Genomic DNA, 27,560 nt, shown 5'->3' with positions numbered 1-27,560 from the left:
TCCCACCCTTTAACAGAATGCTGGGGTCAATTGCATTTGATTGGGGGTCCCGTGCCATGGATGATTCTTTCTTCCCAAGTATTGTCAATATCTTTCCCTTTAGCAGGATGCTTGGATCAATAATTGATCGGGAGTCCGTCCAAGAATATTTCCTTCTCAGTTTTTTTTAAACTCTCCCACCCTTTAAGAGGATGCTGGGATCAATTGTACTTTGATCGTCCCTTCTCCCCAGTTGTTAAAACAAATTTCCCTCTAATGATAGGGCCAATAAGAATTGATCGGGGTTCCGTCCCGTGAATGTTTGCTTTTCTCCAATTTGTTCTTTTCCAAATCGTTTTTTTTCCCTTTAAGAAGCCGGCGAAGCTGACCGAAAGAGCAACAATAGTTCCTTTGGATTTCCCGTCTGGGCAGAGCCCAAAGGCGGTCAGCTGATTTGGAGGAGAGGAAGCGAAACTTAACTTTCTCTTTCCTTCTGGAAGCGGCGATGGCGGCCGAAGCGCCCTTGCAGGATTTGGTGGAAGAAGCCACCTGCTCCATTTGCCTGGACTATTTCCAGGACCCCGTGCTCATCCCGGAGTGCAGCCACAACTACTGCCGGGGCTGCCTGACCCGCAGTTGGGGGACGTCGGAATCGGAGGCTTCCTGCCCCCAGTGCAGACGGACCTTCGCGCCCCGTAGCCTCCTCCCCAACAGGCAGCTGGCGCGGATGGTGGAAGTGGCCAGGCGATGCGGAGGTCTTTGGGGCGAGGAAGGAGGGAGCTTCTGCCCGAAGCACCGGGAGCCCCTGAAGCTCTTCTGTAAGGACCACGGGACCCTCATCTGCGTGGTCTGCGACCGATCCAAAGAGCACAAGGGCCACTCAGTGATCCCTGCGGAGGAGGCTTTCCTGGAGTACCAGGTAGGAGTCAGCCAGGAGGAATCGCTTGGGAGGGGCATCCACAGTCTTTTTACCCTTTACTTGGTTCCTCCTGCTTTATCCCACCTTATGTCTCCCTGCCTGCAATTGTTTAAAAACAGGTCGACATCCCTATTGTCACTGATCAAAATTCAGGTGCTTGTCAACTATCACATTGCTGTGTCCTGGGCTCTTGTGATCACCCTTTGCCACCTTCTGATAAGCAAAGTCAATGGGGAAACTCTGTGTGACTAATATAACAACTTCAGTGGTTCACTTAATAACTGTGGCAAGAATTCGCCAAATTCCTGACCTTCGAACCTTTCGCCGCGAGCTTAAGACACATCTATTTATTTGCGCAGGACTGGACTAGAATTTTAAATTTTAAATTTGGTTTTAACGGGTTTTATTATCTTATTGTAATTTTTAATATTCGGCCTTATTTAATAAGTTTTTTAATTGGTGTTTTATTTTGTATTTATATGTATGTGTTTTTTGTTTTTTTTTATTGAAAGAGTTTTAAAAAAACAAAAACATTTTTCCCCCTTTTTTCCCCCTCCCTCCCAAAAAAAAACAAAAAAACACCCCCCTCCCTCCCCCACCCCCCGGCTTCCCGGGTCAATCACAAGGTAAAGTTATACATAAACCAAACATAGAATAAAATTTTCCCTTCCAATCCAAATAACCACATCCAAAGCTTTTCGTCTCCCAACCCTCCCATTACATAAAATAACTTTCTAATTATTCAAAGGCAATCTGATATTTCTTAATCTGATATCTGTTTTGTAGATAATCAATCCATTTTTCCATTCAATTAAATATCTTTCCTGCGTATTGTCTTTTAAAACGCTGAGATTTTAGCCATCTCAGCCAAATTAATAACTTTCAATATCCATTCTTCTATTGTAGGTATCTCTTCTTTCTTCCAGTATTGTCCAATCAACAGTCTTGCTGCTGTTATTAAGTTCAAAATCAATTTAGTCTCAATCCCTGTACAATCCGTTATAATTCCCAAAAGGAAAAATTGTGGCAGGAACTTTATCTTCTTCTTCAGTACATTTTGAATAATCCACCAAATTCTTATCCAAAAGACCTTAATTTTCTTGCAAGTCCACCAAATATGAAAATATGTAGCATCATCACAATCACACCTCCAACATTTCGCTTGGATATTAGGATACATACATGATAATTTTTTGGGATCTAAGTGCCATCTATAAAACATCTTATAAAAATTTTCCTTAAATTCTGTGCTTGTGTAAACTTAACATTTCTAACCCAAATTTTCTCCCATGTTTCCAACATTATTGGTTCCTGAATATTCTGTGCCCATTTTATCATACAATCCTTTACCAAATCCTTTTCCGAATCTATTTCAAGCAACACATTATACAATCTCTTTATATGCTCCTGGGTCTGATTTCTAATTTGCTTTATTAAATTTTCCTCCCTTTGCATTATACCAATTTTTGATCTTCTTTCCATCTAGCACTTATTTGCCCATATTGAAACCAAGTATAATTCCTCCCTTCTTCATTTAATACCTGTAATGATTTTAATTGCAATCTACCTCCTTCAGCATACAAAAGTTCTTTATATGTAATCATTTCCTGTTTCTGTTCTATATTTATATTCTCTATTGCATGTCTAGGGCTCGCCCATATAGGAATCTTGTAATCTAATTTATAGGAATATTTATTCCAGACCATAAAGAGCACTTCTCAACACATGATTCTTAAAAGCCCTATCCACTTTTTCCATAAAATAAGTACGCATGCCATCCATATAACAAGTCATAACCTTCTATATTCAAAATTCTTTCCTCTGTTAAGTTAAACCAGTCACTTATTACTGAAAGGGTTACTGCTTCATAATATAGTTTAAAGTTAGGCATTCTTAAACCACCTCTTTCCCGTGAATCCTGTATTATTTTCATTTTAACCTCGCCTTTTACCCTGCCATATAAATTTATTAATCCCACTCTGCCAATCTTCCAAATTTTTATCCTTTTTAATTATAGGTATCATCTGGAACAGAAACAAAAATCTAGGTAACACATTCATTTTAATAGCCGCAATCCTTCCCAATAGGGATAACTGCAATTTCTTCCAGCCACTCATATCATTCTGAACTTTTTGCCATAGCAAGTCATAATTATTCTTATAAAGTTTCTTGTTCGATGAGCTAATATAGACCCCTAAATATTTAACCTTTTTTACTACCTCAAATCCTGTCATTTCCTCTAGTTTTTGTTTCTGTTGTATAGACATATTTTTAATTATCACTTTTGTTTTATTCTGATTTATTTTAAATCCTGATACCTTTCCATATTTATCAATTACTTCCAACAAAAATCTACTTGAATTTATAGGATTCGTTAACGTAACCATCATCTGCAAAAGCTCTAACTTTGTACTCATATTGTCTAATCTTAATTCCCTCTATTTTCATTAATTCTCGTATTTTATCTAATAATGGTTCCAGAGTCAAAACAAACAATAATGGTGATAAGGGACATCCCTGTCTTGTTCCTTTCGCAATCTTAATAACTTCTGTCAAACTACCATTTACTATAATCTGTGCTGTTTGCTCTCCATAAATCGCTTTAATTATTCTAATAAAACAGTCTCCAAATTGCATTTTCTCTATTAATTTAAATAAAAAATCCCAATGCAATCGATCAAAGGCTTTCTCTGCATCCAAAAAAATAAGTGCCGCTGAAGTATTCTTCTTTTCCAAATATTCCAATATATTAATAATCTGTCTAACATTATTCCTCATCTGCCTCCCTTTTATAAAACCAGATTGATCAGTATGAATTCTTTGTTGTAAAACTAACATTAATCTATTTGCTATTATTTTTACAAAAATCTTATAATCATTATTTAAAAGTGAAATCGGCCTATAGTTACCAGGTTTAGAGCAGTCTTGCTCCTCTTTCGTATCAGTGAAATAAAAGATGTTTTCCATGACGGGGTATTCCACTCCTAATTGTATCTGATTAAATAATTCTTTAAGTGGGCCTAATATTTCATCCTGTGTTTTTTTATAATAAGTTGCTGTAAGACCATCTGTACCAGGGGTTTTCCCCATTTTTAATTGTTTAATTGCCTCCACTATTTCTCCAGTAGCTATCGGCCGGTTCAGCTCCTCCCTCTGTTCTAATGTTAGAATATTCACCTTATAATCTTTCAAATAATCATAAATGTCCCTATCCAATATTTTGTCTTTTGCATATAGTGCAGTATAAAATTCTGAGAATGCCTTTTTAATTTTATCCTGTTGGTATATCTCTTTACCTTTATATTCTATTTTTTGTATGACACGTGCTTTCTGTTTCTTCCTTAAATTATATGCCAACCATCTCCCAGGTTTATTTGCATTACAAAAGGTATTATGTTTAGCATATTGTATATTCTTAATTCCTCTATTTTCATTAATTCTCGTATTTTATCTAATAATGGTTCCAGAGTCAAAACAAACAATAATGGTGATAAGGGACATCCCTGTCTTGTTCCTTCGCAATCTTAATAACTTCTGTCAAACTACCATTTACTATAATCTGTGCTGTTTGCTCTCCATAAATCGCTTTAATTATTCTAATAAAACAGTCTCCAAATTGCATTTTCTCTATTAATTTAAATAAAAAATCCCAATGCAATCGATCAAAGGCTTTCTCTGCATCCAAAAAATAAGTGCCGCTGAAGTATTCTTCTTTTCCAAATATTCCAATATATTAATAATCTGTCTAACATTATTCCTCATCTGCCTCCCTTTTATAGAACCAGATTGATCAGTATGAATTCTTTGTTGTAAAACTAACATTAATCTATTTGCTATTATTTTTACAAAAATCTTATAATCATTATTTAAATGTGAAATCGGCCTATAGTTACCAGGTTTAGAGCAGTCTTGCTCCTCTTTCGTATCAGTGAAATAAAAGATGTTTTCCATGACGGGGTATTCCACTCCTAATTGTATCTGATTAAATAATTCTTTAAGTGGGCCTAATATTTCATCCTGTGTTTTTTTATAATAAGTTGCTGTAAGACCATCTGTACCAGGGGTTTTCCCCATTTGTAATTGTTTAATTGCCTCCACTATTTCTCCAGTAGCTATCGGCCGGTTCAGCTCCTCCTCTGTTCTAATGTTAGAATATTCACCTTATAATCTTTCAAATAATCATAAATGTCCCTATCAATATTTTGTCTTTTGCATATAGTGCAGTATAAAATTCTGAGAATGCCTTTTTAATTTTATCCTGTTGGTATATCTCTTTACCTTTATATTCTATTTTTTGTATGACACGTGCTTTCTGTTTCTTCCTTAAATTATATGCCAACCATCTCCCAGGTTTATTTGCATTACAAAAGGTATTATGTTTAGCATATTGTATATTCGTTGCCACCTGGTCTGCCATTAACATATTAAATTGACTCTGTAATATTTTTATAGCCTCCTTAAGTTTATGATCTTGTGGGTTTTGAATTAATAACTGTTGCTTCCTTTGAATTTCTTCTTCCAAATATCTACGCTGCCTTTGTTTATTATTCCTTTGCCTGTTGTCCAAGTAAATCAATATCCCTCTAATAAACGCTTTGCTCGCTTCCCACACAGTTCCTATAGGTGTCCCTTTGTACATATTAAAATCAAAAAATTCTTTTAACTGTTTCTTACAATAAGTTACATTATCCTCATATCTAAACAGATTTTCATTCAACCTCCATGTTCTACCACCTTTTTTCCCTTGTAATAATTCCATCCATACTGGGCTATGGTCAGTTAAACACCTCGGAAATATCTTCGTTTTAATCGCATTTAAAATGCGATTAAATAAATAAAATAAATAAATAAATAAGAAAAGTTGTAAAATGGGACACTTAGCTGCCTTGTTTAGCAACGGAAATTGCCTGTAGGGAGAACTAGGCTCCCTTTGTCAGCTCCCTTTTTCTAAGGAAAGATAAGGAAGATCTAATCTAAATCTCAGCAAGAGATTTAGAAATGGTTTGGAGATCAGATGGAGAAGGAAGCACTACTGGGTTTTCTTTCCAATGGCACTTTTCTACATTTGCTGTAGGGGAGGATCATCATAGACTCCTCCAAAGTCTTGAGTGCAGATCCCCCAAAATACTCCTGCTGGATCAGGCCAAAGCCATCTCAGCCTGAACTTTTGTTTCTCAGTGGCTAACCGGATGCTTCTTAGATGACTGCAACCAGGAAACTCAGGCAGCTCACTTTCCTGCCGTTACAAGTATTCCTTTACCTCATGACTTTTATTGTTTTATCAATATATAAAATACAAAGAAAAATAAAAATAGGAAATTAAGAGAAGAAAAAGAGGGGGGTGGAAGAAAATATGAGGTACAAGGAAAGAAAGAAAAAAGCATTGATTCTGACTCTTTTTAGCACAGTACAGTACAAGATAGAATAGAATAGAATAGAATAGAATAGAATAGAATAGAATAGAATAGAATAGAATAGAATAGAATAGAATAGAATAGAATTCTTTATTGGCCAAATGTGATTGGACATACAAGGAATTTGTCTTGGTGCATACGCTCTCAGTGTTACATAAAAGGACAAGATACATTTGTTTGGGAGCGGGATGACCCGTTGCAGGGACGTGCTGAGGAGTTTAACGGTTATCTATACGATAAAATCGTTCAGCTTCGGGACGGTCTGGACCAAAATTGCAGTGACTCAGGGGAGGCGTCCGAGGGTGGTCTTGGTGATATTTTATGGGATGAGTTTGACCCTGTGGCTCCCGAGGACATGGACAGGTTGTTGGGTAGGTTGAATGCCACCATATGTTTACTGGACCCGTGCCCCTCCTGGTTGGTGCTGGCCACCCAGGAGGTGACACGAGGCTGGCTCCAGGCAATTACGAGTGCTTCCTTGGTGGAGGGAGTCTTCCCGGCCGCCTTGAAAGAGGCGGTGGTGAGACCCCTCCTCAAGAAGCCTGCCTTGGACCCGGCTGTTTTAGGCAATTATCGTCCGGTCTCCAACCTTCGCTTTACGGTGAAGGTTGTAGAGAGTATGGTGGCATATCAGTTTCCCTTACACCTGGATGAAACTGTCTATCTAGACCCGTTCCAGTCCGGTTTCCGGCCCGGTTACAGCACTGAGACGGCTTTGGTCGTGTTGGTGGATGATCTCTGGAGGGCCAGGGATAGGGGTTGTTCCTCTGCCCTGGTCCTATTAGACCTCTCAGCGGCTTTTGATACCATCGACCATGGTATCCTGCTGCGCCGGTTGGAGGGATTGGGAGTGGGAGGCACCGTTTATCGGTGGTTCTCCTCCTATCTCTCCGATCGGTCGCAGACGGTGTTGACGGGGGGGCAGAGGTCGGCTCCGAGGCGCCTCACTTGTGGGGTGCCGCAGGGGTCGATTCTCTCGCCCCTCTTGTTCAACATCTATATGAAGCCGCTGGGTGAGATCATCAGTGGCTTCGGTGTGAGGTACCAGCTGTACGCTGATGACACCCAGCTGTACTTTTCCACACCGGGCCACCCCAATGAAGCTATCGAAGTGCTGTCCCGGTGTCTGGAAGCCGTACGGGTCTGGATGGGGAGAAACAGGCTCAAGCTCAATCCCTCCAAGACAGAGTGGCTCTGGATGCCGGCATCCCGGTACAGTCAGCTGCAGCCGCGGCTGACTGTTGGGGGCGAGTCATTGGCCCCGATGGAGAGGGTGCGCAACTTGGGCATCCTCCTGGATGAACGGCTGTCCTTTGAAGATCATTTGGCGGCCGTCTCCAGGAGAGCTTTTTACCAGGTTCGCCTGGTGCACCAGTTGCGCCCCTTTCTAGACCGGGATGCCCTATGCACGGTCACTCACGCCCTCGTGACGTCTCGCCTAGACTACTGCAATGCTCTCTACATGGGGCTCCCCTTGAAGGGCATCCGGAGACTGCAGTTAGTCCAGAATGCGGCTGCGCGGGTGATAGAAGGAGCCCCTCGTGGCTCCCGGGTGACACCTATCCTGTGCAGATTGCACTGGCTACCTGTGGCCTTCCGGGTGCGCTTCAAGGTGTTGGTGATCACCTTTAAAGCGCTCCATGGCATAGGGCCGGGCTATTTACGGGACCGCCTTCTGCTACCGAATACCTCTCACCGACCCGTGCGCTCTCACAGAGAGGGACTCCTCAGGGTGCCATCAGCTAGGCAGTGTCGTCTGGCAACACCCAGGGGAAGGGCCTTCTCTGCGGGGGCTCCCGCCCTCTGGAACGAGCTCCCCCCAGGACTTCGCCAACTCTCGGACCTTAGAACCTTCCGTCGTGAACTTAAAACACACCTATTCAGGTGCGCAGGACTGGATTAGATTTTTTAGTTTTTTAAATTTTAAATTTTAAATTTTGTACTGATTTTAATTGGTTTTGCTATTTTTAGTTAAATTGGCCGGTTAAATATTTCATTTTAAAATTATTTTAAATTTATTGTCTATCTATGTATTTTAATAAGGCTGTACACCGCCCTGAGTCCTTCGGGAGAAGGGCGGTCTAGAAATTTAATAAATAAATAAATAAATAAATAAATAAGAATCATAAGGTACAACACTTAATGATAGGAATAGAATAGAATAGAATAGAATAGAATAGAATAGAATAGAATAGAATAGAATAGAATAGAATAGAACAGAATTTTTTTTATTGGCAAAGTGTGATTGGACACACAAGGAATTTGTCTTGGTGCATATGCTCTCAGTGTACATAAAAGAAAAGATACCTTCATCAAGGTACAACACTTACAACACTTAATGATAGTCATAGGGTACAAATTTAACACTTAATGATACAACACTTAATGGTAGTCAGACTACAATTAAGCAATCAGGAAACAATTACAATAGTATATAATTTATACTATAACAATTATAGTATAAATTGTAAAGATACAAGCAACAAAGCTACAGTCATACAGTCACAAGTGGAAAGAGATTGGTGATGGGAACGATGAGAAAATTAATAGTAGTGCAGACTTAGTGAATAGTTTGACAGTGTTGAGGGAATTTTTTGTTTAGCAGAGTGATGGCGTTTGGGGAAAAACTGCTTTTGTGTCTAGTTGTTCTGGTGTGCAGTGTTCTATAGTGTTGTTTTGAGGGTAGGAGTTGAAACAGTTTATGTCCAGGATGTGAGGGGTCTGCAAATATTTTCACAGCCCTCTTTTTGACTCGTGCAGTATACAGGTCCTCAATGGAAGGCAGGTTGGTTAATTTCTAATTATCCTCTGAAATCTGTGTCTGTCTTGTTGGGTTGCAGAACCAAACAAATAGCGCAGATCTTCAAAAAGGAATAAAAGTCTGTGGCTAAAAGAGCCTCTTTTAGCTTAGTAAAGTCCTTACAAATGATTAAGAAATGAAAAGCACAACACTGTCCCTTTGAAAAATAAATTCCAAAATGGCTGCTCCTTCAACAATGAACTGATGGCAGCCCCATCTCTCAGCACAGAGGATGCTTTGAAGCACAGCTCCTGAAGCTACCTGCACCCCTTTGCTGTATCGGAGGATCTTGTGGGATAATTCCAGGACTTCCTGTAACCTAGGGGAGTCATATAAAGTAAAGGAATGCCGGTTCCTTCTATTGGCATTTGAAAAAAACTACAGTCCAGGGAAAAACTCTTCAGGGATCCTTCCCCGGGCGTGTTGTCAGTTGGCCATCTTTTCACCAAAGTTGCCATTACAAGTATTCCTTGACATAGAACCTTTCATTTAGTGACTGTTTGAAGTTACAACGGCAATGGAAAAAGTAACTTACAATCATTTTTTTCACACTTATGATCATTGCAGCATTCTTGTCATCACATGATCAAAATTCGGATGCTTGCCAACTGCCATGTATTTATGACGATACCTTCTAACTGGGTCTTCCCTCCTTTATGGAAAAGAAACTCAAAACTTGTATTTTCTCTTCAGATCAAGGTTGGGGATTGCCTGAAGGCTCATAAGGAGCAGAAAGAAAAAATAGCTACATACAAAAGCGACACAGAGCAAAGAGTGCAGGAGATGCTTGTAAGTATTGACTCAATGGTGAGGAGCTTCTGAGCTAATAGGAAGGAGAATCCCATCCGCCACCTTTAATAATAGGCAGCCTGTTTGTAAGTGTAAGTTTTGACTCAAATGAAATTCAAAGTGAATGTTGCTGTTGGTCTGCAACACTTATTTGTTGTCCAAGGTTCCCTGTTGATGTTGTCCTGGGTTCCCGCAGGAACGGGTCTCAGCCCTCGCTGAGACAATTTAGTGGGTCCTCGCAAGGACGAAAGAAGCCAAATAAAAGACACCACACCAGGAGTTTTTCAAGATGAGAGAGCACGAAGAAAAGGGGTTGTAAAAAGATGGGTCCCCTTTAGATCGCAACAGTCTCTTTTATTATGCAGTTTTAGCAGGGAGGGGTAACTACAGCAAGGAGGGAATTAGCATATAGAAAGTTAATACTACCAATCAGCGAGCGTTTAGAGTATACGTATTAGCAAAATACCACGTGGTTTTCAGGAAATCATACATTTTACCTGAATAGAAACCTAACTCAGGGAAAGCAGGGAAAGTTCAGCGGAATAGAAACCTAACTCAGGGAAATCAAAACTATGGGTACTATAAATCATGTCTGTCATGTAGCACTGAAAAAAGTCAAGTCAAGTTCTCCCGGCTGTGAGGCCTAAGAAAACCTGAACCAATGATATATCCATATGTCCTCTGTTTTTATTTTTTAAGATGGGTAAATGATATATCCATATGTCCTCTGTTTTTATTTTTTAAGATGGGTAATATTCTTCTAAAGCTATGACATCCCCAGTAGATCCCCCCTCCGGGAGCACGCCCAAGTTGCGTACCTTCTCCATCGGGGCCAATGATTCACCCCGACAGACAGCCGCATCTGCAGCTGACTGTACCGAGGTGCCGGCATCCACAGCCACTCCGTCTTGGAGGATTAAGTTTGAGCCTGTTCCTCCCCATCCAGACCCGTCGGCCTCCAGACACCGGGACAGCACTTGACAGCTTCACTGGGGTGGCCCGGGGTGGAAAAGTACAGCTGGGTATCATCAGCGTACAGTTGATATCTCACCCCAAAGCCACTGATGATCTCACCCAGCGGCTTCATATAGATGTTGAACAGGAGGGGTGAGAGAATCGACCCCTGCGGCACCCCACATGAGGCACCTTGGGTCGATCTCTGCCCCCTGTCAACACCGTCTGCGTCCGATCAGAGAGGTAGGAGGAGAACCACCGATAAGCGGTGCCTCCACTCCCACCCCCTCCAAACGGCGCAGCAGGATACCATGGACGATGGTATCAAAAGCCGCTGAGAGATCTAATAGGACCAGGGCAGAGGAATAACCCCTATCCCTGGCCCTCCAGAGATCATCCACCAGTGCGACCAAAGCTGTCTCCGTACTGTATCCGGGCGGAAGCCGGACTGGAGCAGGTCTAGATAGACAGCTTCATCCAGGTACTGGGGTAGCTGACATGCCACCACACTCTCAACAACCTTCGCCGTGGCGAAGATTGGAGACTGGCGATAATTCCTAAAACAGCTGGGTCCAGGAAGGCTTCTTGAGGAGGGTCTCACCACTGCCTCTTTCAAGGCAGCGGAAAGACCCCTCCCGCAGAAGCATTTGTAATCCTGGAGCCAGCCTCGTCACCTCCTGAGTAGCCAGTACTAACCAGGAGGGACACGGATCCAGTAAACATGTGGTGGCGTTCAGCCTACCCAGCAACCTGTCCATGTCCTCGGAGTCACAGGATCAAAGTCATCCCAAACCACCTCAACAAGGCGGGCCTCAGAACCCTCGCCTGGATCTACCCAATTTTGATCCAATCCGTCCCGAAGCTGAGCGATTTTATCGTATAGATAACCGTTAAACTCCTCGGCACGCCCTTGTAGGGGTCCTCCGCCCCTCCTGTTGAAGGAGGCGGGTCACCAACAGGGCAGCTGGGGCGGTTATCTGCCGGCGCAATGAGGAGGAAGCGTAGGCAACCGCAGCCCTCATTGCCACTAGGTAGGTCCTACTATAGGACCTAACTAGTGTCCGGTCAGCCTCAGAGCGGCTGGATCTCCAGGCACTCTCTAGGCGTCTTCTCCGGCGCTTCATCTCCCTCAGCTCCTCGGAGAACCAAGGAGCTGGTTGAGACCGGCGCCGGGTCAGAGGCCGCAAAGGCACGACACGGTCCAAAGCTCCAGCCGCGGCCCGTTCCCAGGCCGCAACTAGCTCTTCAGTCGAGTCGTGGGCCAGGTGCTCGGGGAACGGCCCAAGCTCCGTCAGGAACCTCTCCGGGTCCATCAGGCGCCTGGGGCGGGACCAGCGCATTGGGTCCGTCTCCCTGCCGGGGTGGGGAGCGGGCCGAAAGTCTAGCGAAGGAGAAAATGATCTGACCATGACAAAGGTCCAACAACTAAATCATTTAAAACCAGATCATTAGACCACTGGCCAGAGATAAAAATCAGATCTAGGGTACCTCCCCCGACGTGGGTAGGGCCGTCAATTAACTGAATCAGGTCCATGGCCGTCATGGAAGCCATGAACTCCTGAGCTGCCGAAGATGCTACGCCGGCTGATGGCAAATTGAAATGCCCCATGACCAACAGTCTGGGGTTTCAACTGCCAACCCGGCCAGCAACTCCAACAGCTCAGGCAGGGCTGTAGTCACGCAGCAAGGAGCCAGGTGCGTGATCAACAAGCCCACCTGAGTTCTCGACCCCACTTCACGAAGAGGATTCACACCCAGCTATCTGAGGCACAGTGGTTTCCCTCGGCTCGAGACTCTCCTTAATAATAACCGCCACCCCTCCACCCCTACCCTGGGCCCTCGGCTGATGGAATGCTCGGAAGCCTGGTGGGCACATCTCCACTAGGGGGACCCCCCCCTCGGTGCCCAACCAGGTCTCCGTAATGCCCATAACGTCCGCGGTCCCTTCCTGAATAAGATCTGCAATCAGGGGGGCTTTATTAACCGCGGACCTGGCATTACATAACATCAGCCGGAGGCCCAGGTCCCGATTACTCTGGCCACTCGGGTCACGGGAAATTTCTGGGGGGCCGGGGCACGCAATCGCTCGTAAACAGCGAGGGCGAGCCCCCGAGACCTGATGTGGCCCCCCCCTTCCGTCATATCTGCCTCTCCCACTTACCGTAGTAATAACTCGACCCTGACAAACTGGAACGACACCCCTCGCCATAACCCCAGGACCTATTAAGTTACCGCCGCGAACACATGGTGGACCTAGCCCCCTCCCTGACGGGTTTTCCCCCCCACCCATCCACCCCCCCGCATTAAAATTCCCATTAAAATTCCCATTAAAACTCCCCTTAAAAAAACGATTAAAACAATTAATTAAAAATCCCCTAAGTCTCCTATTTTTGGCATGCCACCTCTCGGGGTTCCAAAACCCGTCCTCAAGATGGGCCCTCGATAGTGTAGGGGGCCAAACCCATGAGAGAGGGAATCTACGAGGGCAAGAAGGTCGGCCGCTGTAAAGTCCGCATACTAAGAGTCCGGCAAACAAGCCCATCCTGGACCAGTCAAGATGATAATTGATAATTCCGGCAATTCGGGTAGGCACAGTTGAGGAATAGTTCTTGGGCGGTAGATGAATAACACCGCCATAATTCAGTCGTTTTCACCAACCCCTCATTCTACAGTCGAGGGTGGTTAAGGAAGGAAGGGGGAAGCTGTTACACTGTTAGGCCAGGGACATCCACCAGGCAAGGCCGCTCAGCCGCTAAGCCATGTCTCTCCCAAAATCCGAGGGGGGGGGAGCAGGGTCTTAAAAAGGTCCCCCCCCCAGCAGGCGGTCCATAGACGTCCTTTAGGTGGTAAAAATAATAGAGAGGACGACCACTAGGCCCGAGGACATCCTCCAGATGGTACCAGCAAGGCGTCCATCGGGCCCACCTGCACTCTCCAAATAGGCCGCCCAGCCGGCCTGGCCGCTGGAATAGGCCGCTGGAATAGGCCACTCGTCCGCTGGGCCCGCTGGGCCACACCACCGGCTCTGACCCCCAGGCCAGTTCGCCGGGCCCAGCGGTCCACCGTCGGGCCAGGCCATCTCCAGACCGGTCAGGCCAGGCCAGGCCAGGCCGCCGCTACCGCCATTGCCGCCACTGAAGATCATACCGCTGGGAGGAAGAGAGCTCCAGGCCCCACCCAAGGGATCACCGAGCCGGCCGCCACCGCCGTCGCCACCACTGGCGGGGAGAACCAGGCCAAGCCGCCATCCCGGCGATGGTCTATCGCTGGTGGGAGAGCTCGGGGCCCTCCCAAGGCCATGCGAGCCCGGTCGCCGCCACCGCCCGAAAAATCCGGAATCCCGAAGAGCCCGGCCGGCAGCCGCCGCTGGAGAAGGCGGGCCATCGCCGCTGGGGCTTTCCCGAGGCCATGCGACGCCCGGCTGCCGCCACCGCCGGCGAATCCAAAGAATCCCGCCGGCAGCCGGCGCTGGAGAACGCCGGGCCATCGCCGCTGGGGAGAGCGCCCGGGCTCCTCCTGAAGCAGCCAGACGCCCAGCCCCTCTACCCCTTCCTGACGGCGCCCTCTACCGGTAGGGGGTCCAAGTTCCTAAAACGACCCCCCCAAACCCGGTCAGGTCCGGAGAAGGCCCGTCGCCGCATCTCCCGTTCAGCGGCGCGGCGCCATCTTGGACATGCGTATAGAGAAAAAATAAAAATAGTATAAATTGTAAAGATACAAGCAACAAAGCTACAGTCATACAGTCACAAGTGGAAAGAGATTGGTGATGGGAACGATGAGAAAATTAATAGTAGTGCAGACTTAGTGAATAGTTTGACAGTGTTGAGGGAATTTTTTGTTTAGCAGAGTGATGGCGTTCGGGGAAAAACTGCTTTTGTGTCTAGTTGTTCTGGTGTGCAGTGTTCTATAGCGTTGTTTTGAGGGTAGGAGTTGAAACAGTTTATGTCCAGGATGTGAGGGGTCTGCAAATATTTTCACAGCCCTCTTTTTGACTCGTGCAGTATACAGGTCCTCAATGGAAGGCAGGTTGGATAATTTCTAATTATCCTCTGAAATCTGTGTCTGTCTTGTTGGGTTACAGAACCAAACAAATAGCGCAGATCTTCAAAAAGGAATAAAAGTCTGTGGCTAAAAGAGCCTCTTTTAGCTTAGTAAAGTCCTTACAAATGATTAAGAAATGAAAAGCACAACACTGTCCCTTTGAAAAATAAATTCCAAAATGGCTGCTCCTTCAACAATGAACTGATGGCAGCCCCATCTCTCAGCACAGAGGATGCTTTGAAGCACAGCTCCTGAAGCTACCTGCACCCCTTTGCTGTATCGGAGGATCTTGTGGGATAATTCCAGGACTACCTGTAACCTAGGGGAGTCATATAAAGTAAAGGAATGCCGGTTCCTTCTATTGGCATTTGAAAAAAACTACAGTCCAGGCAAAAACTCTTCAGGGATCCTTCCCCGGGCGTGTTGTCAGTTGGCCATCTTTTCACCAAAGTTGCCATTACAAGTATTCCTTGACATAGAACCTTTCATTTAGTGACTGTTTGAAGTTACAACGGCAATGGAAAAAGTAACTTACAATCATTTTTTTCACACTTATGATCATTGCAGCATTCTTGTCATCACATGATCAAAATTCGGATGCTTGCCAACTGCCATGTATTTATGACGATACCTTCTAACTGGGTCTTCCCTCCTTTATGGAAAAGAAACTCAAAACTTGTATTTTCTCTTCAGATCAAGGTTGGGGATTGCCTGAAGGCTCATAAGGAGCAGAAAGAAAAAATAGCTACATACAAAAGCGACACAGAGCAAAGAGTGCAGGAGATGCTTGTAAGTATTGACTCAATGGTGAGGAGCTTCTGAGCTAATAGGAAGGAGAATCCCATCCGCCATCTTTAATAATAGGCAGCCCGTTTGTAAGTGTAAGTTTTGACTCAAATGAAATTCAAAGTGAAAGACAGTGTTAGGGCACAGAACTTGTTCTTAACCTGGGGACTGAGATGTCACCATTGGCTGAATGAGTCTCAGTTGTGTTAAGTGCACCTATCCCATGAGCCGTGTTTTATGCAATGGGTTTGGCTTGCTTAATAAATTAATGCAAACCTTATTTCATCTCATTGTAAAAATTGTGAACTCAAACATTTTTTCTGTCTACTTATTTAGAATCCCTGATCTCCCAAAGGAAATTTAAATGGAGACTTTTTTGTTTTGTTTTTTACAAACCTTTCCCTGTGCACTTGTTGATGTCAAAAAGGGTTTTTTTTTTTCTCCCTAGGAAATTCTCCCCTCTCATTTCTGGATTCTTCAGGGAATCTGTTTAATTATTATTAAAATAATTAAAGTAAAATAAAAATATACCTTTTGCTTTTTCTCTTTCTTGTACTAGGACCTCATCGAAAAAGAGAAAATAAATGTAGTGGGTGAATTCAGAGAGCTACAACTCTGGTTAAAAGGACAAGAGAAGCTTCTGCTGGCTAGAATGGAAGAGACGGAGAAGGACATTATGGCAAGAAGGGAAAACAGTTTGGCCGAACTCTGCTCTCTTGACCATCTCATCCAGGAAATAGAGGAGAAGTATCAGCAGCCAGCCAGCAAACTCTTACAGGTCAGGATGGAAGTTGAAACCATAGAATCCTAGGGCTGGAAGTGGTCTGGGGACAGACAGCCCCAACCATCAAAAATACGAGTCAGTTGCTAAGTGGCTGAATTTTGATTTTGTGACCATTGGGATGCTGCAACAGTTGTAAGTGTGAAAAAAGGTGGTGAGGCAGTTTTTTTTCAGTGCCACCGTAACTTTGAACGGTCACTAAATGAACTGTTGAAAGTTGAGAATCACCTGCAATGTCTAATATTTAATTCAGAAAAATCAGGTCATGTGAAAAGGAAGAATTGAAAGTGCTGGTCAGCGCCCTTAATGATTTTAAGAACACCTGCTGAGGGGACCTATTACCTATGAAGGAATTTGGTGGTGGATGTTCTTTTAGGGTCTCCCCTTCCCCTTAATTTCCATGGCAAGGAGAACTCCAAACTGATGGCCTTCTACAAAGTTATAACCCCTTGATTCAAAGTGCCTTGATTCTCGTAGCATTAATGAGGGGCATTGTTGTATTCTATTGATGCATTGTTTTCTTTTTCAAATATTATTTTCTTTTTGCTATTGTTTTATTATTTACTTATTTATTTAAATAATATTTATTAAATTTCCAAACATTAAAATACACAGTATAAAAAAAACCATGACACACACACAAAAACAAACGAACAAACAAAGGCAAACACATCAAAATTTCAATACTAGTAACAGCTTTTCTACATCGGTATCTCTATCCTAATTAACCTCCTTACACAAATTCTACTTCTAAATATCTCTTATTTTAACTTACATCCTTATTTAAATTATATTAACTTCTATTCACAATTCAGTCTCACAACAAAAATATCCCTTAAGTTTTAAACTTACTCTCAGGCCAGGAATACCATCGGTTCCAAATTAAATAGTACTCGGTATCTTCCCTCTCCTTCATTTCCATAGATAATCTGTCCATTTCTGCACATTCATATATATTTTTAATTATAATTTGGTCTGGAGGGATATCTAGTCGGCTCCAATTTTGTGCTATCACATTTCTACTCGCTGTTAGTATGTATAGTATGATATATTGTATATTTTTTTCCATTTTTCCTTCCAGAATACCCAAGAGAAATAGTTCCGGTTTCCTTTCTATCTTCTGCCCTGTTATTTCTTCCAGCCATTTTTTTATCTTACCCCAAAATTTCCTAATCTTAGGGCAGGTCCACCACATGTGGTAGAACATCCCTTGTTTGTGACCACACCGCCACAATCTGGGGACCTGTTCAAGAACATCCTGGCCAATCTCGCTGGTGGCGGATGCCATCGGTAAAACATTTTGTACAGGTACTCCTTATAAGCAGCTGACATGATTAGTTTGTAGTTTCTCTCCCATAATTTTTTTTTTGTCATAGTATATATAGGCATTAACATGAAATGAAATAGCTATACAATATATAAGCATATATATGAGCATAAGTATGTACTAACTATATTAATTGGATATAATGAAAAGAAACATTAGGACAGGAACGGTAGGCACTTTTATGCTCTTATGCACGCCCCTTACAGTCCTCTTAGGAATGAGGTAAGGTCAATAGTAGATAATTTTTGGTTAAAGATTTTGGGATTTTGAGAATGATTTTGAGAATGAGGGATAATCTATCCCATTGATCCAAATGAATGCTATATCCAAGATTTCTTGCCCAGCTAATCATTGTTTCTTTCACGGTTTCTTCTTCCATTTTAAATTTTAACAGAAAATTATATATTTTTGTAATCATTTCCCCCCCGGATCCTAGTAATATCAAGTTCCAATTGTTCTCTGTATATGCCAAATTGTTCCTTGTCTTTTTTATATTTTGTTCTGATCTGCAAATATGGCCATCAGTCAATTTTTATTCCCTGATTTTTTAGGTCCTGTTCTGATTTCCAAGTTCATCTAATAGATCCGAATATCTTACTATTTTATTTAAGTCCAGCACGTTGGGATAGATTATGGCCTCCATCATTGATATGATAGAACGGTTGCAGGAACTGGGTTGTCGTGTCCCACTCCTCCTCTGACGGCCGGGTCGGGGAAGTCTGTATCAAGCGTGGCCACAAAGCCTCTGCAGCTTGGCCAAAGTTCTGTCAGAGTTCTCAGGGCAGGCAGGAGTCCAAGATGTGACTTCAGCAATCCAAATTAGACTTTGCCTGACTCAAAGAATGCCAGAAAGCAGATCCTTTATATAGGCCATGGGGTGTGGCTCCATGACTCAGCACTTATCCAGGCCTGCCCCTCCCTTTTGCTGACATTGCCTCTCCATTCTCCGGAAGCGTAGATCCCTCCACCCTCCAGCTGCCGGCAATTCCAGCTCGTGACTGGCTTCATATTCCTCATGTTCACATGCTGTGGGGGAGGGGTTTATTTGCTCAGTTTGTCCGGGCATGGTGCCAGGACTGGGGGCTGAAGGCATGCCAGGCCATTCGTCTTGCTCGGTCTGTCCGGGCATGGTGCCAGGACTGGGGGCTGGAGGCATGCCAGGCCGTTCGTCTTCATTATCCGTCTCTGGCTGAGATAACAGGAGATGAGAGGGGCCCGGCTGTGGAGAGGGGGGGCGAGCAAGGCAAAACATGGGTATGTCTAGTTTAATGAAAAGAAGGACTAAGGGAGACATGATAGCAGTGTTCCAATATCTCAGGGGTTGCTACAAAGAAGAGGGAGTCAAACTATTCTCCAAAGCACCTGAGGGTAGAACAAGAAGCAATGGGTGGAAACTAATCAAGGAGAGATGCAACTTAGAACTAAGGAGAACTTTCCTGACAGTTAGAACAATTAATAAGTGGAACGACTTGCCTGCAGAAGTTGTGAATGCTCCAACACTGGAAATTTTTAAGAAAATGTTGGATAACCATCTGTCTGAGATGGTGTAGGGTTTCCTGCCTGGGCAGGGGGTTGGACTAGAAGGCCTCCAAGGTCCCTTCCAACTCTGTTGTTGTTGTTGTTGTTATTATTATTATATCCAAACTGGAACTTTCATAAAGTGTTTTATTCTTACAATATCCCAAATATTGATCAAAGCATTTCACACTAGATGTCTCTGGAAGTATTTATGCGTCTTAATTTTTCCTTCCCAAAGGACTGCATGCCATCCCAATTGGAGGTCATGGCCTTCCAATATTAATATTCTCTTGTTTCTTAATTGAACCCAATCTTTTAACCAAGTTATTGCTGCCGCCTGATAATATAGTTCCCAAATGGGTAGGCCGAAGCCTCCTTTGGTTCTGGAGTCTTGCAGAAGTTTACTTTTTATTCGGGCTTTTTTCCCCAGCCAAATAAATTTACCTATCATTCTATCTAAATGTTCAAAAAACGGTTTCTGTAGTAATTGGTATTGATTGAAACAAATATAACAATTTAGATAATACATTCATCTTTATTGCAGCTATTCTACCTATTAAAGTTAACTGTAATTTGGCCCAGATGTCTAAATCGTTTTGTATTTGTTGTATTAATTTATCATAATTATCAGGGTTGAAATGCTCCCGGTTCGCACCGGCTCTCCCGATTAGGTAGCGATGGCAGCTGCTGGTTCGGAGGACCGGTAGCAAAAATCCCTGGCCCCGCCCCCCCTGCCTCTGCTGAGCTGCACCATCAGCAGAGGTTTTTTTTTTTACTTTTAAAAGTTTTTCTTCAGCCGAAACATGCCTTTAAAAGTAAAAAAAACAAAACACCTCTGATGATCACGGGGCTGAGCAGAGATCATCAGAACACTTTAAAAGTTTTTTTTTAAAAAAAATCCTATTCAGCCGAAGGGGGGAAAAGGAAAAGGGGGGGGCTTTAAAAGGCTCCTCTGGCCATCCCAGCTGAGTTCCTCATCATCAGAACCTTAAAAAACATGTTTTCTACATGTTAAAACAATTATATTAAGAGGTTCTGGGCTGCTATGAGGGAACTTCAGCTGAGATCGTCAGAGGAGCTGACTTTAAAACTTTTTTTCCTTTGGTGATCTCAGAGGAGTTTCCTGATCCTAGCAGCCTTTTAAAATAACTTTTTAACAGCCCCTACTTACAAGAGCCCCCATCCATGCCCACCCAATGCCCCCTCCTCACTTACCTATAATTACTGCATACTGCTCCTTTCGGGCTGGCAACGCAATGCTTACTTCAGCTACTGATTACAGCCTGCTTTGACTTCCTGCTTTGCTGAATGAGGCACTCTGGGATTTGAAGTCCATAAACCTAAAGCTACTAAAGTTGGAGACCCCCTGATCTAAAAAAAATAAATAAAAATAATAAAATAAAATATTTGTGCAGCTTTCTGAAATTTGGTGTGTTTCTGTAGTGTTTCACTCTATCTATACAAACACACAAAATCTCACAAAGCTGTATGTGGCATTTTGTATGTGTGTGAGTCAGTTGTGTTGTGTGTGTGTAAAGTGTGAAAGTGTGAGGTTCCTGCTTGTTGCAGGGGCCATTCTGGGTGAAGTGCAGCTGCTTTTACATTGTGTGTGTGTCAGTTGTGTTGTGTTGTGTTGTGTGTGTGTGTAAAGTGTGAAAGTTGGTTTTTGGTACCTCTTATAGTTTTGTATACTTTGTTTATTATTTTTATCATTTATTGTTATTGGCCATGCCCATCCAGTCATCTGATCACCAAGCCATGCCCACCAATTAAGCCACACCCACAGAACGGTAGTAGTAGTAACTTTAAGGTTTGTGGACTTCAATTCCCAGAGTTCCTCAGCCAGGCAGATTAGTTGCTCACTGAGGAAATAGATTAGCTAGCAACTGATTCTGTCTGCGTACTGAAACTGCTCCTTTCGGGCTGGGAAAGCCATGTGTTAGATCAGTAATTAGGTAAGTGCCTTAGAATCTCTTAAAAGGAGGTTTTCTACAAGCTCTTCCGCTGAAGAGCTTGTAGAAAACATGTTTTTTTAAGGTTCTGCTGATGAGGAACTCAGCTGCAATCGCCAGAGGAGCCTTTTAAAACTTTTTTAAAAAGAGCCTTTAAACTCTTTTTTAACAACCTCTTCGGCTGAAGAGGTTGTTTAAAAAAAGAGTTTAAAGGCTCTGACGATCTCAGCTGAGCCGCGGGATCCTGAAAGGCTTTTTTTTACTTTTAAAGGCATGTTTTTGGCTGAAGAAAAACTGCTTTTAAAAGTAAAAAAAAAAACCTCTGCTGATGGTGCGACTCAGCAGAGGCAGGGGGCGGGGCCAGGGATTTTTGCCACCGGTTCTCCGAACCACCAGCCACCATCGCTACCGGATCAGGCAAGCCAGTCCAAACCAGGAGCATTTCACCCCTGGAAGTAGCCCAGTAGCTCACTCCGTCCCGTCTCTATTCACCAATGTTTCTTGCTGTTTTTCCACTTTTTGCTTCCTTCACCATTGAGATGGGCCGTCATGCCTCCAGATCTGACCATTACAGCTGGTCTCTTCCACGCTGAAATTTAAGGGGTTCTTCCTTCCGTAATAGGGGATCGTGCACCTCCTCATTACCCCAAGAATTTCCCCTCTACAGAACTGACCTCTCCAGGGTCAGCTCTCGCCGTTACCAGCTTCCAAACGCAAAAATTCGATCTGAGAAGACGGAGCTCCATTTCTTGGATCACAACACTGTGACATCACCACGGAAGTCTCCTTATTATTTATTTATATATACTATAATCTTTATAATTCTGTTTGATTCAATGAGGGTATATTTTTTCTAAGACAAGAAAATTTTAAAAAAACAATACCTCTCTAAAAGAAGTGAACAGCTGGGGGGAAAAGATCATATTTATTTATTTGGTATATCTTCGTTAGTGTCTAGCTGTCTAGAAGTTTCACTCATTTATTTTACGACTATATGAATTTTATTTTCTGCATAGAAAATGGCTCTTTTCAGTGCTTTTTCTCTTTTTTTTAGGACATTGGAAGCAACTTGAAGAAGTAAGTAAATCCAACTTTTTCTTTACAGCCTCAGAGATCAGCAACTTCTCCAGCAGTTTTCCTATTTTGAAAAATTCTGTTTGTATTTAGCAGTAATTTAATTTAAAGATAATGTATTGTATTTCAAGGCCTTGTAATTATTTCCTCAGACAACCTCAACACAGTATAATTAGCAATATTTGATAATGGTGAATTATTGTGGTTGGTTGCGCACTCAGCCAGATGTTTAGACTGAATTTGGCCGTTTTATCCACCTATTGAGTCCTTCCCAAGGACAGAAAGATGTTTGATGGTATTAAAGGTATCATTGTAGATTGTAAGCTGTAACTGCATTCATCTCTATTAAATTCCATGGCATTACTTTTAATCCATCAAGATCAGTTTGAATGTTATACCCATTTTCTAGTCAATGTTCTTTTGCTCTTGCCAGGTACCAGGCAAAGAAAACATTTGAGAATCCAGTGAATTTGTTTCTAGACCCAAAGAAGACAATCTGGGATCACAGTGATATGACTGTGCTTCTGAAAAGTGCCATAAAAAAATTGAGAGGTAAAAAAAAATCAGCTGCTGGGGTTTTACGCTGGGCGACATTTTGATCCCAGAGTATCCAAGAAAGATTCTGGGTGTCACATGGATCAAAGAGGGATCGATTTCAGGATCAGCAGAAGAAACACTTTTATTTCTCTGTGGAAAGGCCTTGTGTCTTGGCACCAGGAGGGGAGGAGGAGCTTTCTGGTTTCTCCCATTAAAGATGTGTGTTACCTAAAAATGGAACCACTAATTAGTCATAGCTGACCATTTATTCTTTGTTTCCGGAATCCAGGAAGCAGAATAGACTTCCACTGAATAGAGTGGAACATATACAGATAGTCCTTGACTTATGATTGCAGTTGAGCCCAAAATTTCTGTTGCTAAGAAGGCAGTTGTTTAGTGAGTCATGCCCCATTTAATGACCTTTTCTCAGATGTGCCCCAGTCTGATCCCTTTAGGAAAGAAAGACCTTTGACTCAATTTGGGTGACCTGATAGGTTCTTTTACTAAAGGCTGCTGGCTGCAATAAAGTCAGGCTAGAACTGAATTTCCCAAAGTGACAAAGTTATCTCCTCATCCAACCCCCTCCCCCCCCCCCGACCAGTTCGTCTTCAGTCAATGAAGAGCTGCATAGGTGGTTTGAGAAACACTGAGATGTTTGAGATAGCCCACATTCCAAAGTCAGGGTACGTGGTCTTGACAGCTGGCACAAACTGGTTCTGAATTTCCCTGTCTTCTTCAAGCTGTCCACCCCCCTTTCTATTTCCCATCACACCCGCATACATATTTATTGCCCATTTGTTTTTCCCGTGCCCAATCCCCCCTAACCTTTGATGGCAGGATGCCAACGAGGCACCATGCTGAAGATGGCAGACCTGACATCTTTTCTTTTGCCATGGTTGTTGAAAAAAATCACTGCAGTTAAGTGAATCCTATGGTTGTTGAGCAAATCTGGAATCTACCCCCATTGACTTTGGTTGTTAGATACTTCCTAGGAAGGTTGCAGAAGACAATCTCAGGACCCTGGGATGCTGCAATCATCATAAATACATGCTGATTGCCAAGTGCCTGAATTTTGATCACATGACTGGGGATGCTGCCTAGATTGTAAGTGTGAGAATAAGTCACTTTTTTCAGTGCCACTATAACTTTGAACTGTCATTAAACAAATGGTTCTAAGTCGAGGATTACCTGTGTATGAATGTAAACACCAACGATATTCTGGCTAGTAGCTTTCCCTATTCCTTATTTCCTGATCTGAGTCCAAGGAAAGCAAACCAGGGTATCTGAGGGAGGCCCTTCTGTTGCTCCAGTTCCAGTGATGAGATGCTGAATTCCTCTTTTTTCTTCCCCAGATACTCTGAAAACTGGACTTAAACTAAAGAAAGGTAAATATGAGTTGTAAGAATTGCAGTTGCTTGCTAGTTTGAGCTCTGATGCCAGTAACTTTAAGAGAAACATAATGAAGTGACAAAGAAAAAAAATATTAAGATTAGATACCTTAAAGATTATGAAGATCCAGTAAACATAATCTAGATAATTGAAGTCAGCCTTGGTGTAGAATGAAGTATCTGGACAAATGGGAAAATATGGTCTGGGACTGAAAGGAATATTGAATTCCTACCAAGCTAATAACATCCTGTTGATTTCACTGCCTGACTATAAATTGGTGAGAGACCAGGTCTTTGGGATCAGAGAAATTAGGATCCTTTGGGTCAAAGCCCATAGCAACGTTGGAGCATCAGGGTTGCCTCCACCATGTGGGCCATCAGACTGATAAAAGCAGAGGTTTCCTGTGCAAGATCCTCCCCTTTTTGTACATGCCTGTGATACCCTGATGTTCACAGAGAAAAGGGCGGATCTTCCTCACATCCCATTGTGTGTCCCAAGTTACCTCTGGGGGATCCTTCTGACTCTGCCAGTTCAGAATTGAAACATGGCAGCCTCTTTCTCTGCCTGATCTTCTGGATTAATGCTCCAGGTAGAGTCCCTGTTCAACCTTGGCCCTCCCAGCAACTCACTGAAGGCAAAGCCAACCACTCTTCACTCCCAGCCCCATTAATCTCACCTGCAAGGTGGAAGCTAAAGAGAGTGATGTGCAGAGTTGCTGGAAGAGGTGAAGCAGTATGAAGGGTTGGAAATGGTGTAGACTAGGGGTTTCCAAACATGGTGGCTGTACCACAGAATTCAGGAGCCAGCATGGTAGAGCTGGAGAACGATCAGCTGAATGGCGGCCACGTGGGCGAGTCAGGGGAATTAGCCACTGGAGCCAAGCAAAGAACAGCTGAGTGGCAGAGCCAAGCGCAGGACAGCTAAACCGTGGATCATGAGGTCGTGCAGCTGAATGGCAGCTGGAGGGGAGGCAGATGGACTGGCAGATGGGGAAGGCAATCTGAATGAATGCAACAAGAAGGCGAGAGGTCAGAGGAGCGCTGAACAGGCTGGCAGTGAACAGAGGATGGGAGTAAGACAGTGGGAGAGCCCTCTTGCTTGACGAAAAGGGAGCAGAGGGGACCTGGACACTAGCAGCCCCATCAGGGGAATTCTGGAAATTGAAGTCCACAAGTCCACAAGTCTTGGACATAAGTCTTGGAAACTGAAGTCCACAAGTCTTACATTGGCCAAAGTTGGAGGACTCTTGACCAGACAACGGCTTAGGTGCTGTTTAAAAAAACAATGAGTCTTCCAGTCCTGGAGGGGGTGTTTGGAAACTGAACTCCATTCACACAAGAGGGTTAAACTCTTGGGGTGAAGACAAAAACCAGGCCTGCAGCTGAACCTCTTTTTCTCCCTTCCTCCCTCCCTTCCTTCCTTCCTTCCTTCCCGCCTTCCCTTCCCTTCCCTTCCCTTCCCTTGTCTTCCCCCTTACAGTGAATGTAATTCTGGATCCAGAAACAGCCCATCCTGGCCGTCTTGACATCTCCAGACATCGAAAACGTGCCGATGGACTTAAACCAGTTAAAGCAATATATCCTGTCCCAAACCGCAAGAGATTTGAATATAATCCTTATGTCCTCGGCTGTCAGAAGTTCTCAACAGGGAGACATTTCTGGGAAGTTATGGTAGGAGATACAGCAGGATGGGGTGTAGGGGTTGCCAGCAAGCCAGTGAACATAACTAATATTGATGAGCAGACCAGGCACTGGCAGATTGGGAAATGGGGAGAAAAATACACAGCCATCTCTCCATCAACATGCTCTGAACTGGTCCTGACTGAGGAGCCCACAAGGATCCGCATCTCTGTCAACTGCGAAGGGGGACAAGTGAGCTTTTTTGATGCCAGCACCGCAGCTCTGCTCCATACATTCTCAGACGCTTCCTTGGTTGGAGAGACTCTTCTGCCCTGTTTCTATTTGTGTGATGGCACCTGGCTGATACTACTCTAACAGAGGGGACATCCATAGACAAAACTTTATTTTATTTTGTAATCTTTCTTTGTTTTTTTTCCTTTCCTTCCCCCTTTTTGTCTGTTTCCTTTTAAATACCATAATTGTCATCATCCCCACAAACCATTTTAGGGCTTCAGCAAGTAGTAGACTCAATATAAGCTTTACATCCGCATAGATTTTTTTTGTTTTACAAATTCTGCTACAGCTTATGCCTTTTTGTACTTAAATATTTCCGTTATCTACAACATTCAGATTACTGATTTTAAGAGTGATTATAATGTCAGCTTTGGAAGCTATACTAGGCCGGAAGCTTCTGTGCTGCCACTTTCCCATGTGTGGGAAAGTAGGAGGGGGGGATTTCGTAGAAGGGGCCATTAGACATAATAGCATTCTTCCTGCCAGTCAAGGTCAGGCCGATCCTGCATCTTGAGAAGGAGTGGTCAGAGTGATATCTTGAGATGGGGCAGCTGGCGATTGGAGCATGTGATCAGCAGAGGAGTCGGGGTGGTTTTGGGGTTTTTTATTTACTGACGGGAAAACCCGGATCTCTCACTTTCGGATTTTCCCAGATGTGCCAGTTTACCTATCCTAGTAAAAGAACTTTGAAAGATGCATGCTTCAGAGTTTTTACTTGGTGAGGGGTTTTTCTGGAATGCAGACGTGTAATTTTGTAAGGGGTCTCATGGATTGTAGTTCCTTCCTTTGCAATTTCATGTCAACAGATTTATTTTTTTGCACCTCTATAACTGTCTGGTTCGGTTCTGCAATCCAACAAGAAAAACACTGACTTCAGAGGATAATTAGAACTGCAGAAAAAATAATTGCTATCAACCTGCCTTCCATTGAGGACCTGTATACTGCACGAATCAAGAAGAGGGCCATGAAAATATTTGCAGATCACTCGCATCCTGGACATAAACTGTCTCAACTCCTACCCTCAAAACGACGCTATAGAGCACTGCACACCAGAACAACTAGACACAAGAACAGTTTTTCCCCGAAGGCCATCACTCTGCTAAACAAATAATTCCATCAACACTGTCAGACTATTTACTGAATCTACACTACTATTAATCGTTTCATAGTTCCCATCACCGATCTCTTTCCACTTATGACTGTATGACTATAACTTGTTGCTGGCAATCCTTATGATTTATATTGATATATTGACCATCAATTGTGTTGTAAATGTTGTACCTTGATGAACGTATCTTTTCTTTTATGTACACTGAGAGCATATGCACCAAGACAAATTCCTTGTGTGTCCAATCACACTTGGCCAATAAAATTCAATTCAATTCAA

The 27,560-nt window shown here is 43.3% G+C and overlaps 1 protein-coding gene across 2 annotated transcripts; it reads left to right on the top strand.

Annotated features, from left to right (window-relative positions):
* The first annotated feature begins 434 nt into the window (after positions 1 to 434).
* LOC131192501 (E3 ubiquitin-protein ligase TRIM41-like) lies at positions 435 to 27,560 on the top strand. 2 transcript variants are annotated; one of them, XM_058171696.1, is made up of 6 exons: positions 435 to 898; positions 9,806 to 9,901; positions 22,315 to 22,337; positions 22,768 to 22,886; positions 24,224 to 24,256; positions 25,740 to 27,560. In XM_058171696.1, exons 1-6 carry the CDS (start codon positions 485 to 487, stop codon positions 26,252 to 26,254), a joined length of 1,200 nt encoding a protein of 399 aa, XP_058027679.1. In that variant the 5' UTR covers positions 435 to 484; the 3' UTR covers positions 26,255 to 27,560. The 2 variants fall into 2 exon arrangements, with proteins under 2 accessions (XP_058027679.1, XP_058027678.1); XM_058171695.1 differs by lacking the exon at positions 9,806 to 9,901.

The sequence above is a fragment of the Ahaetulla prasina genome, chromosome 2, assembly GCF_028640845.1.
Source record: "Ahaetulla prasina isolate Xishuangbanna chromosome 2, ASM2864084v1, whole genome shotgun sequence".
Lineage (NCBI taxonomy): Eukaryota > Metazoa > Chordata > Lepidosauria > Squamata > Colubridae > Ahaetulla > Ahaetulla prasina.
Note: the sequence above shows the minus strand (reverse complement) of the source record. Positions and strands in the feature narration are given on the sequence as shown.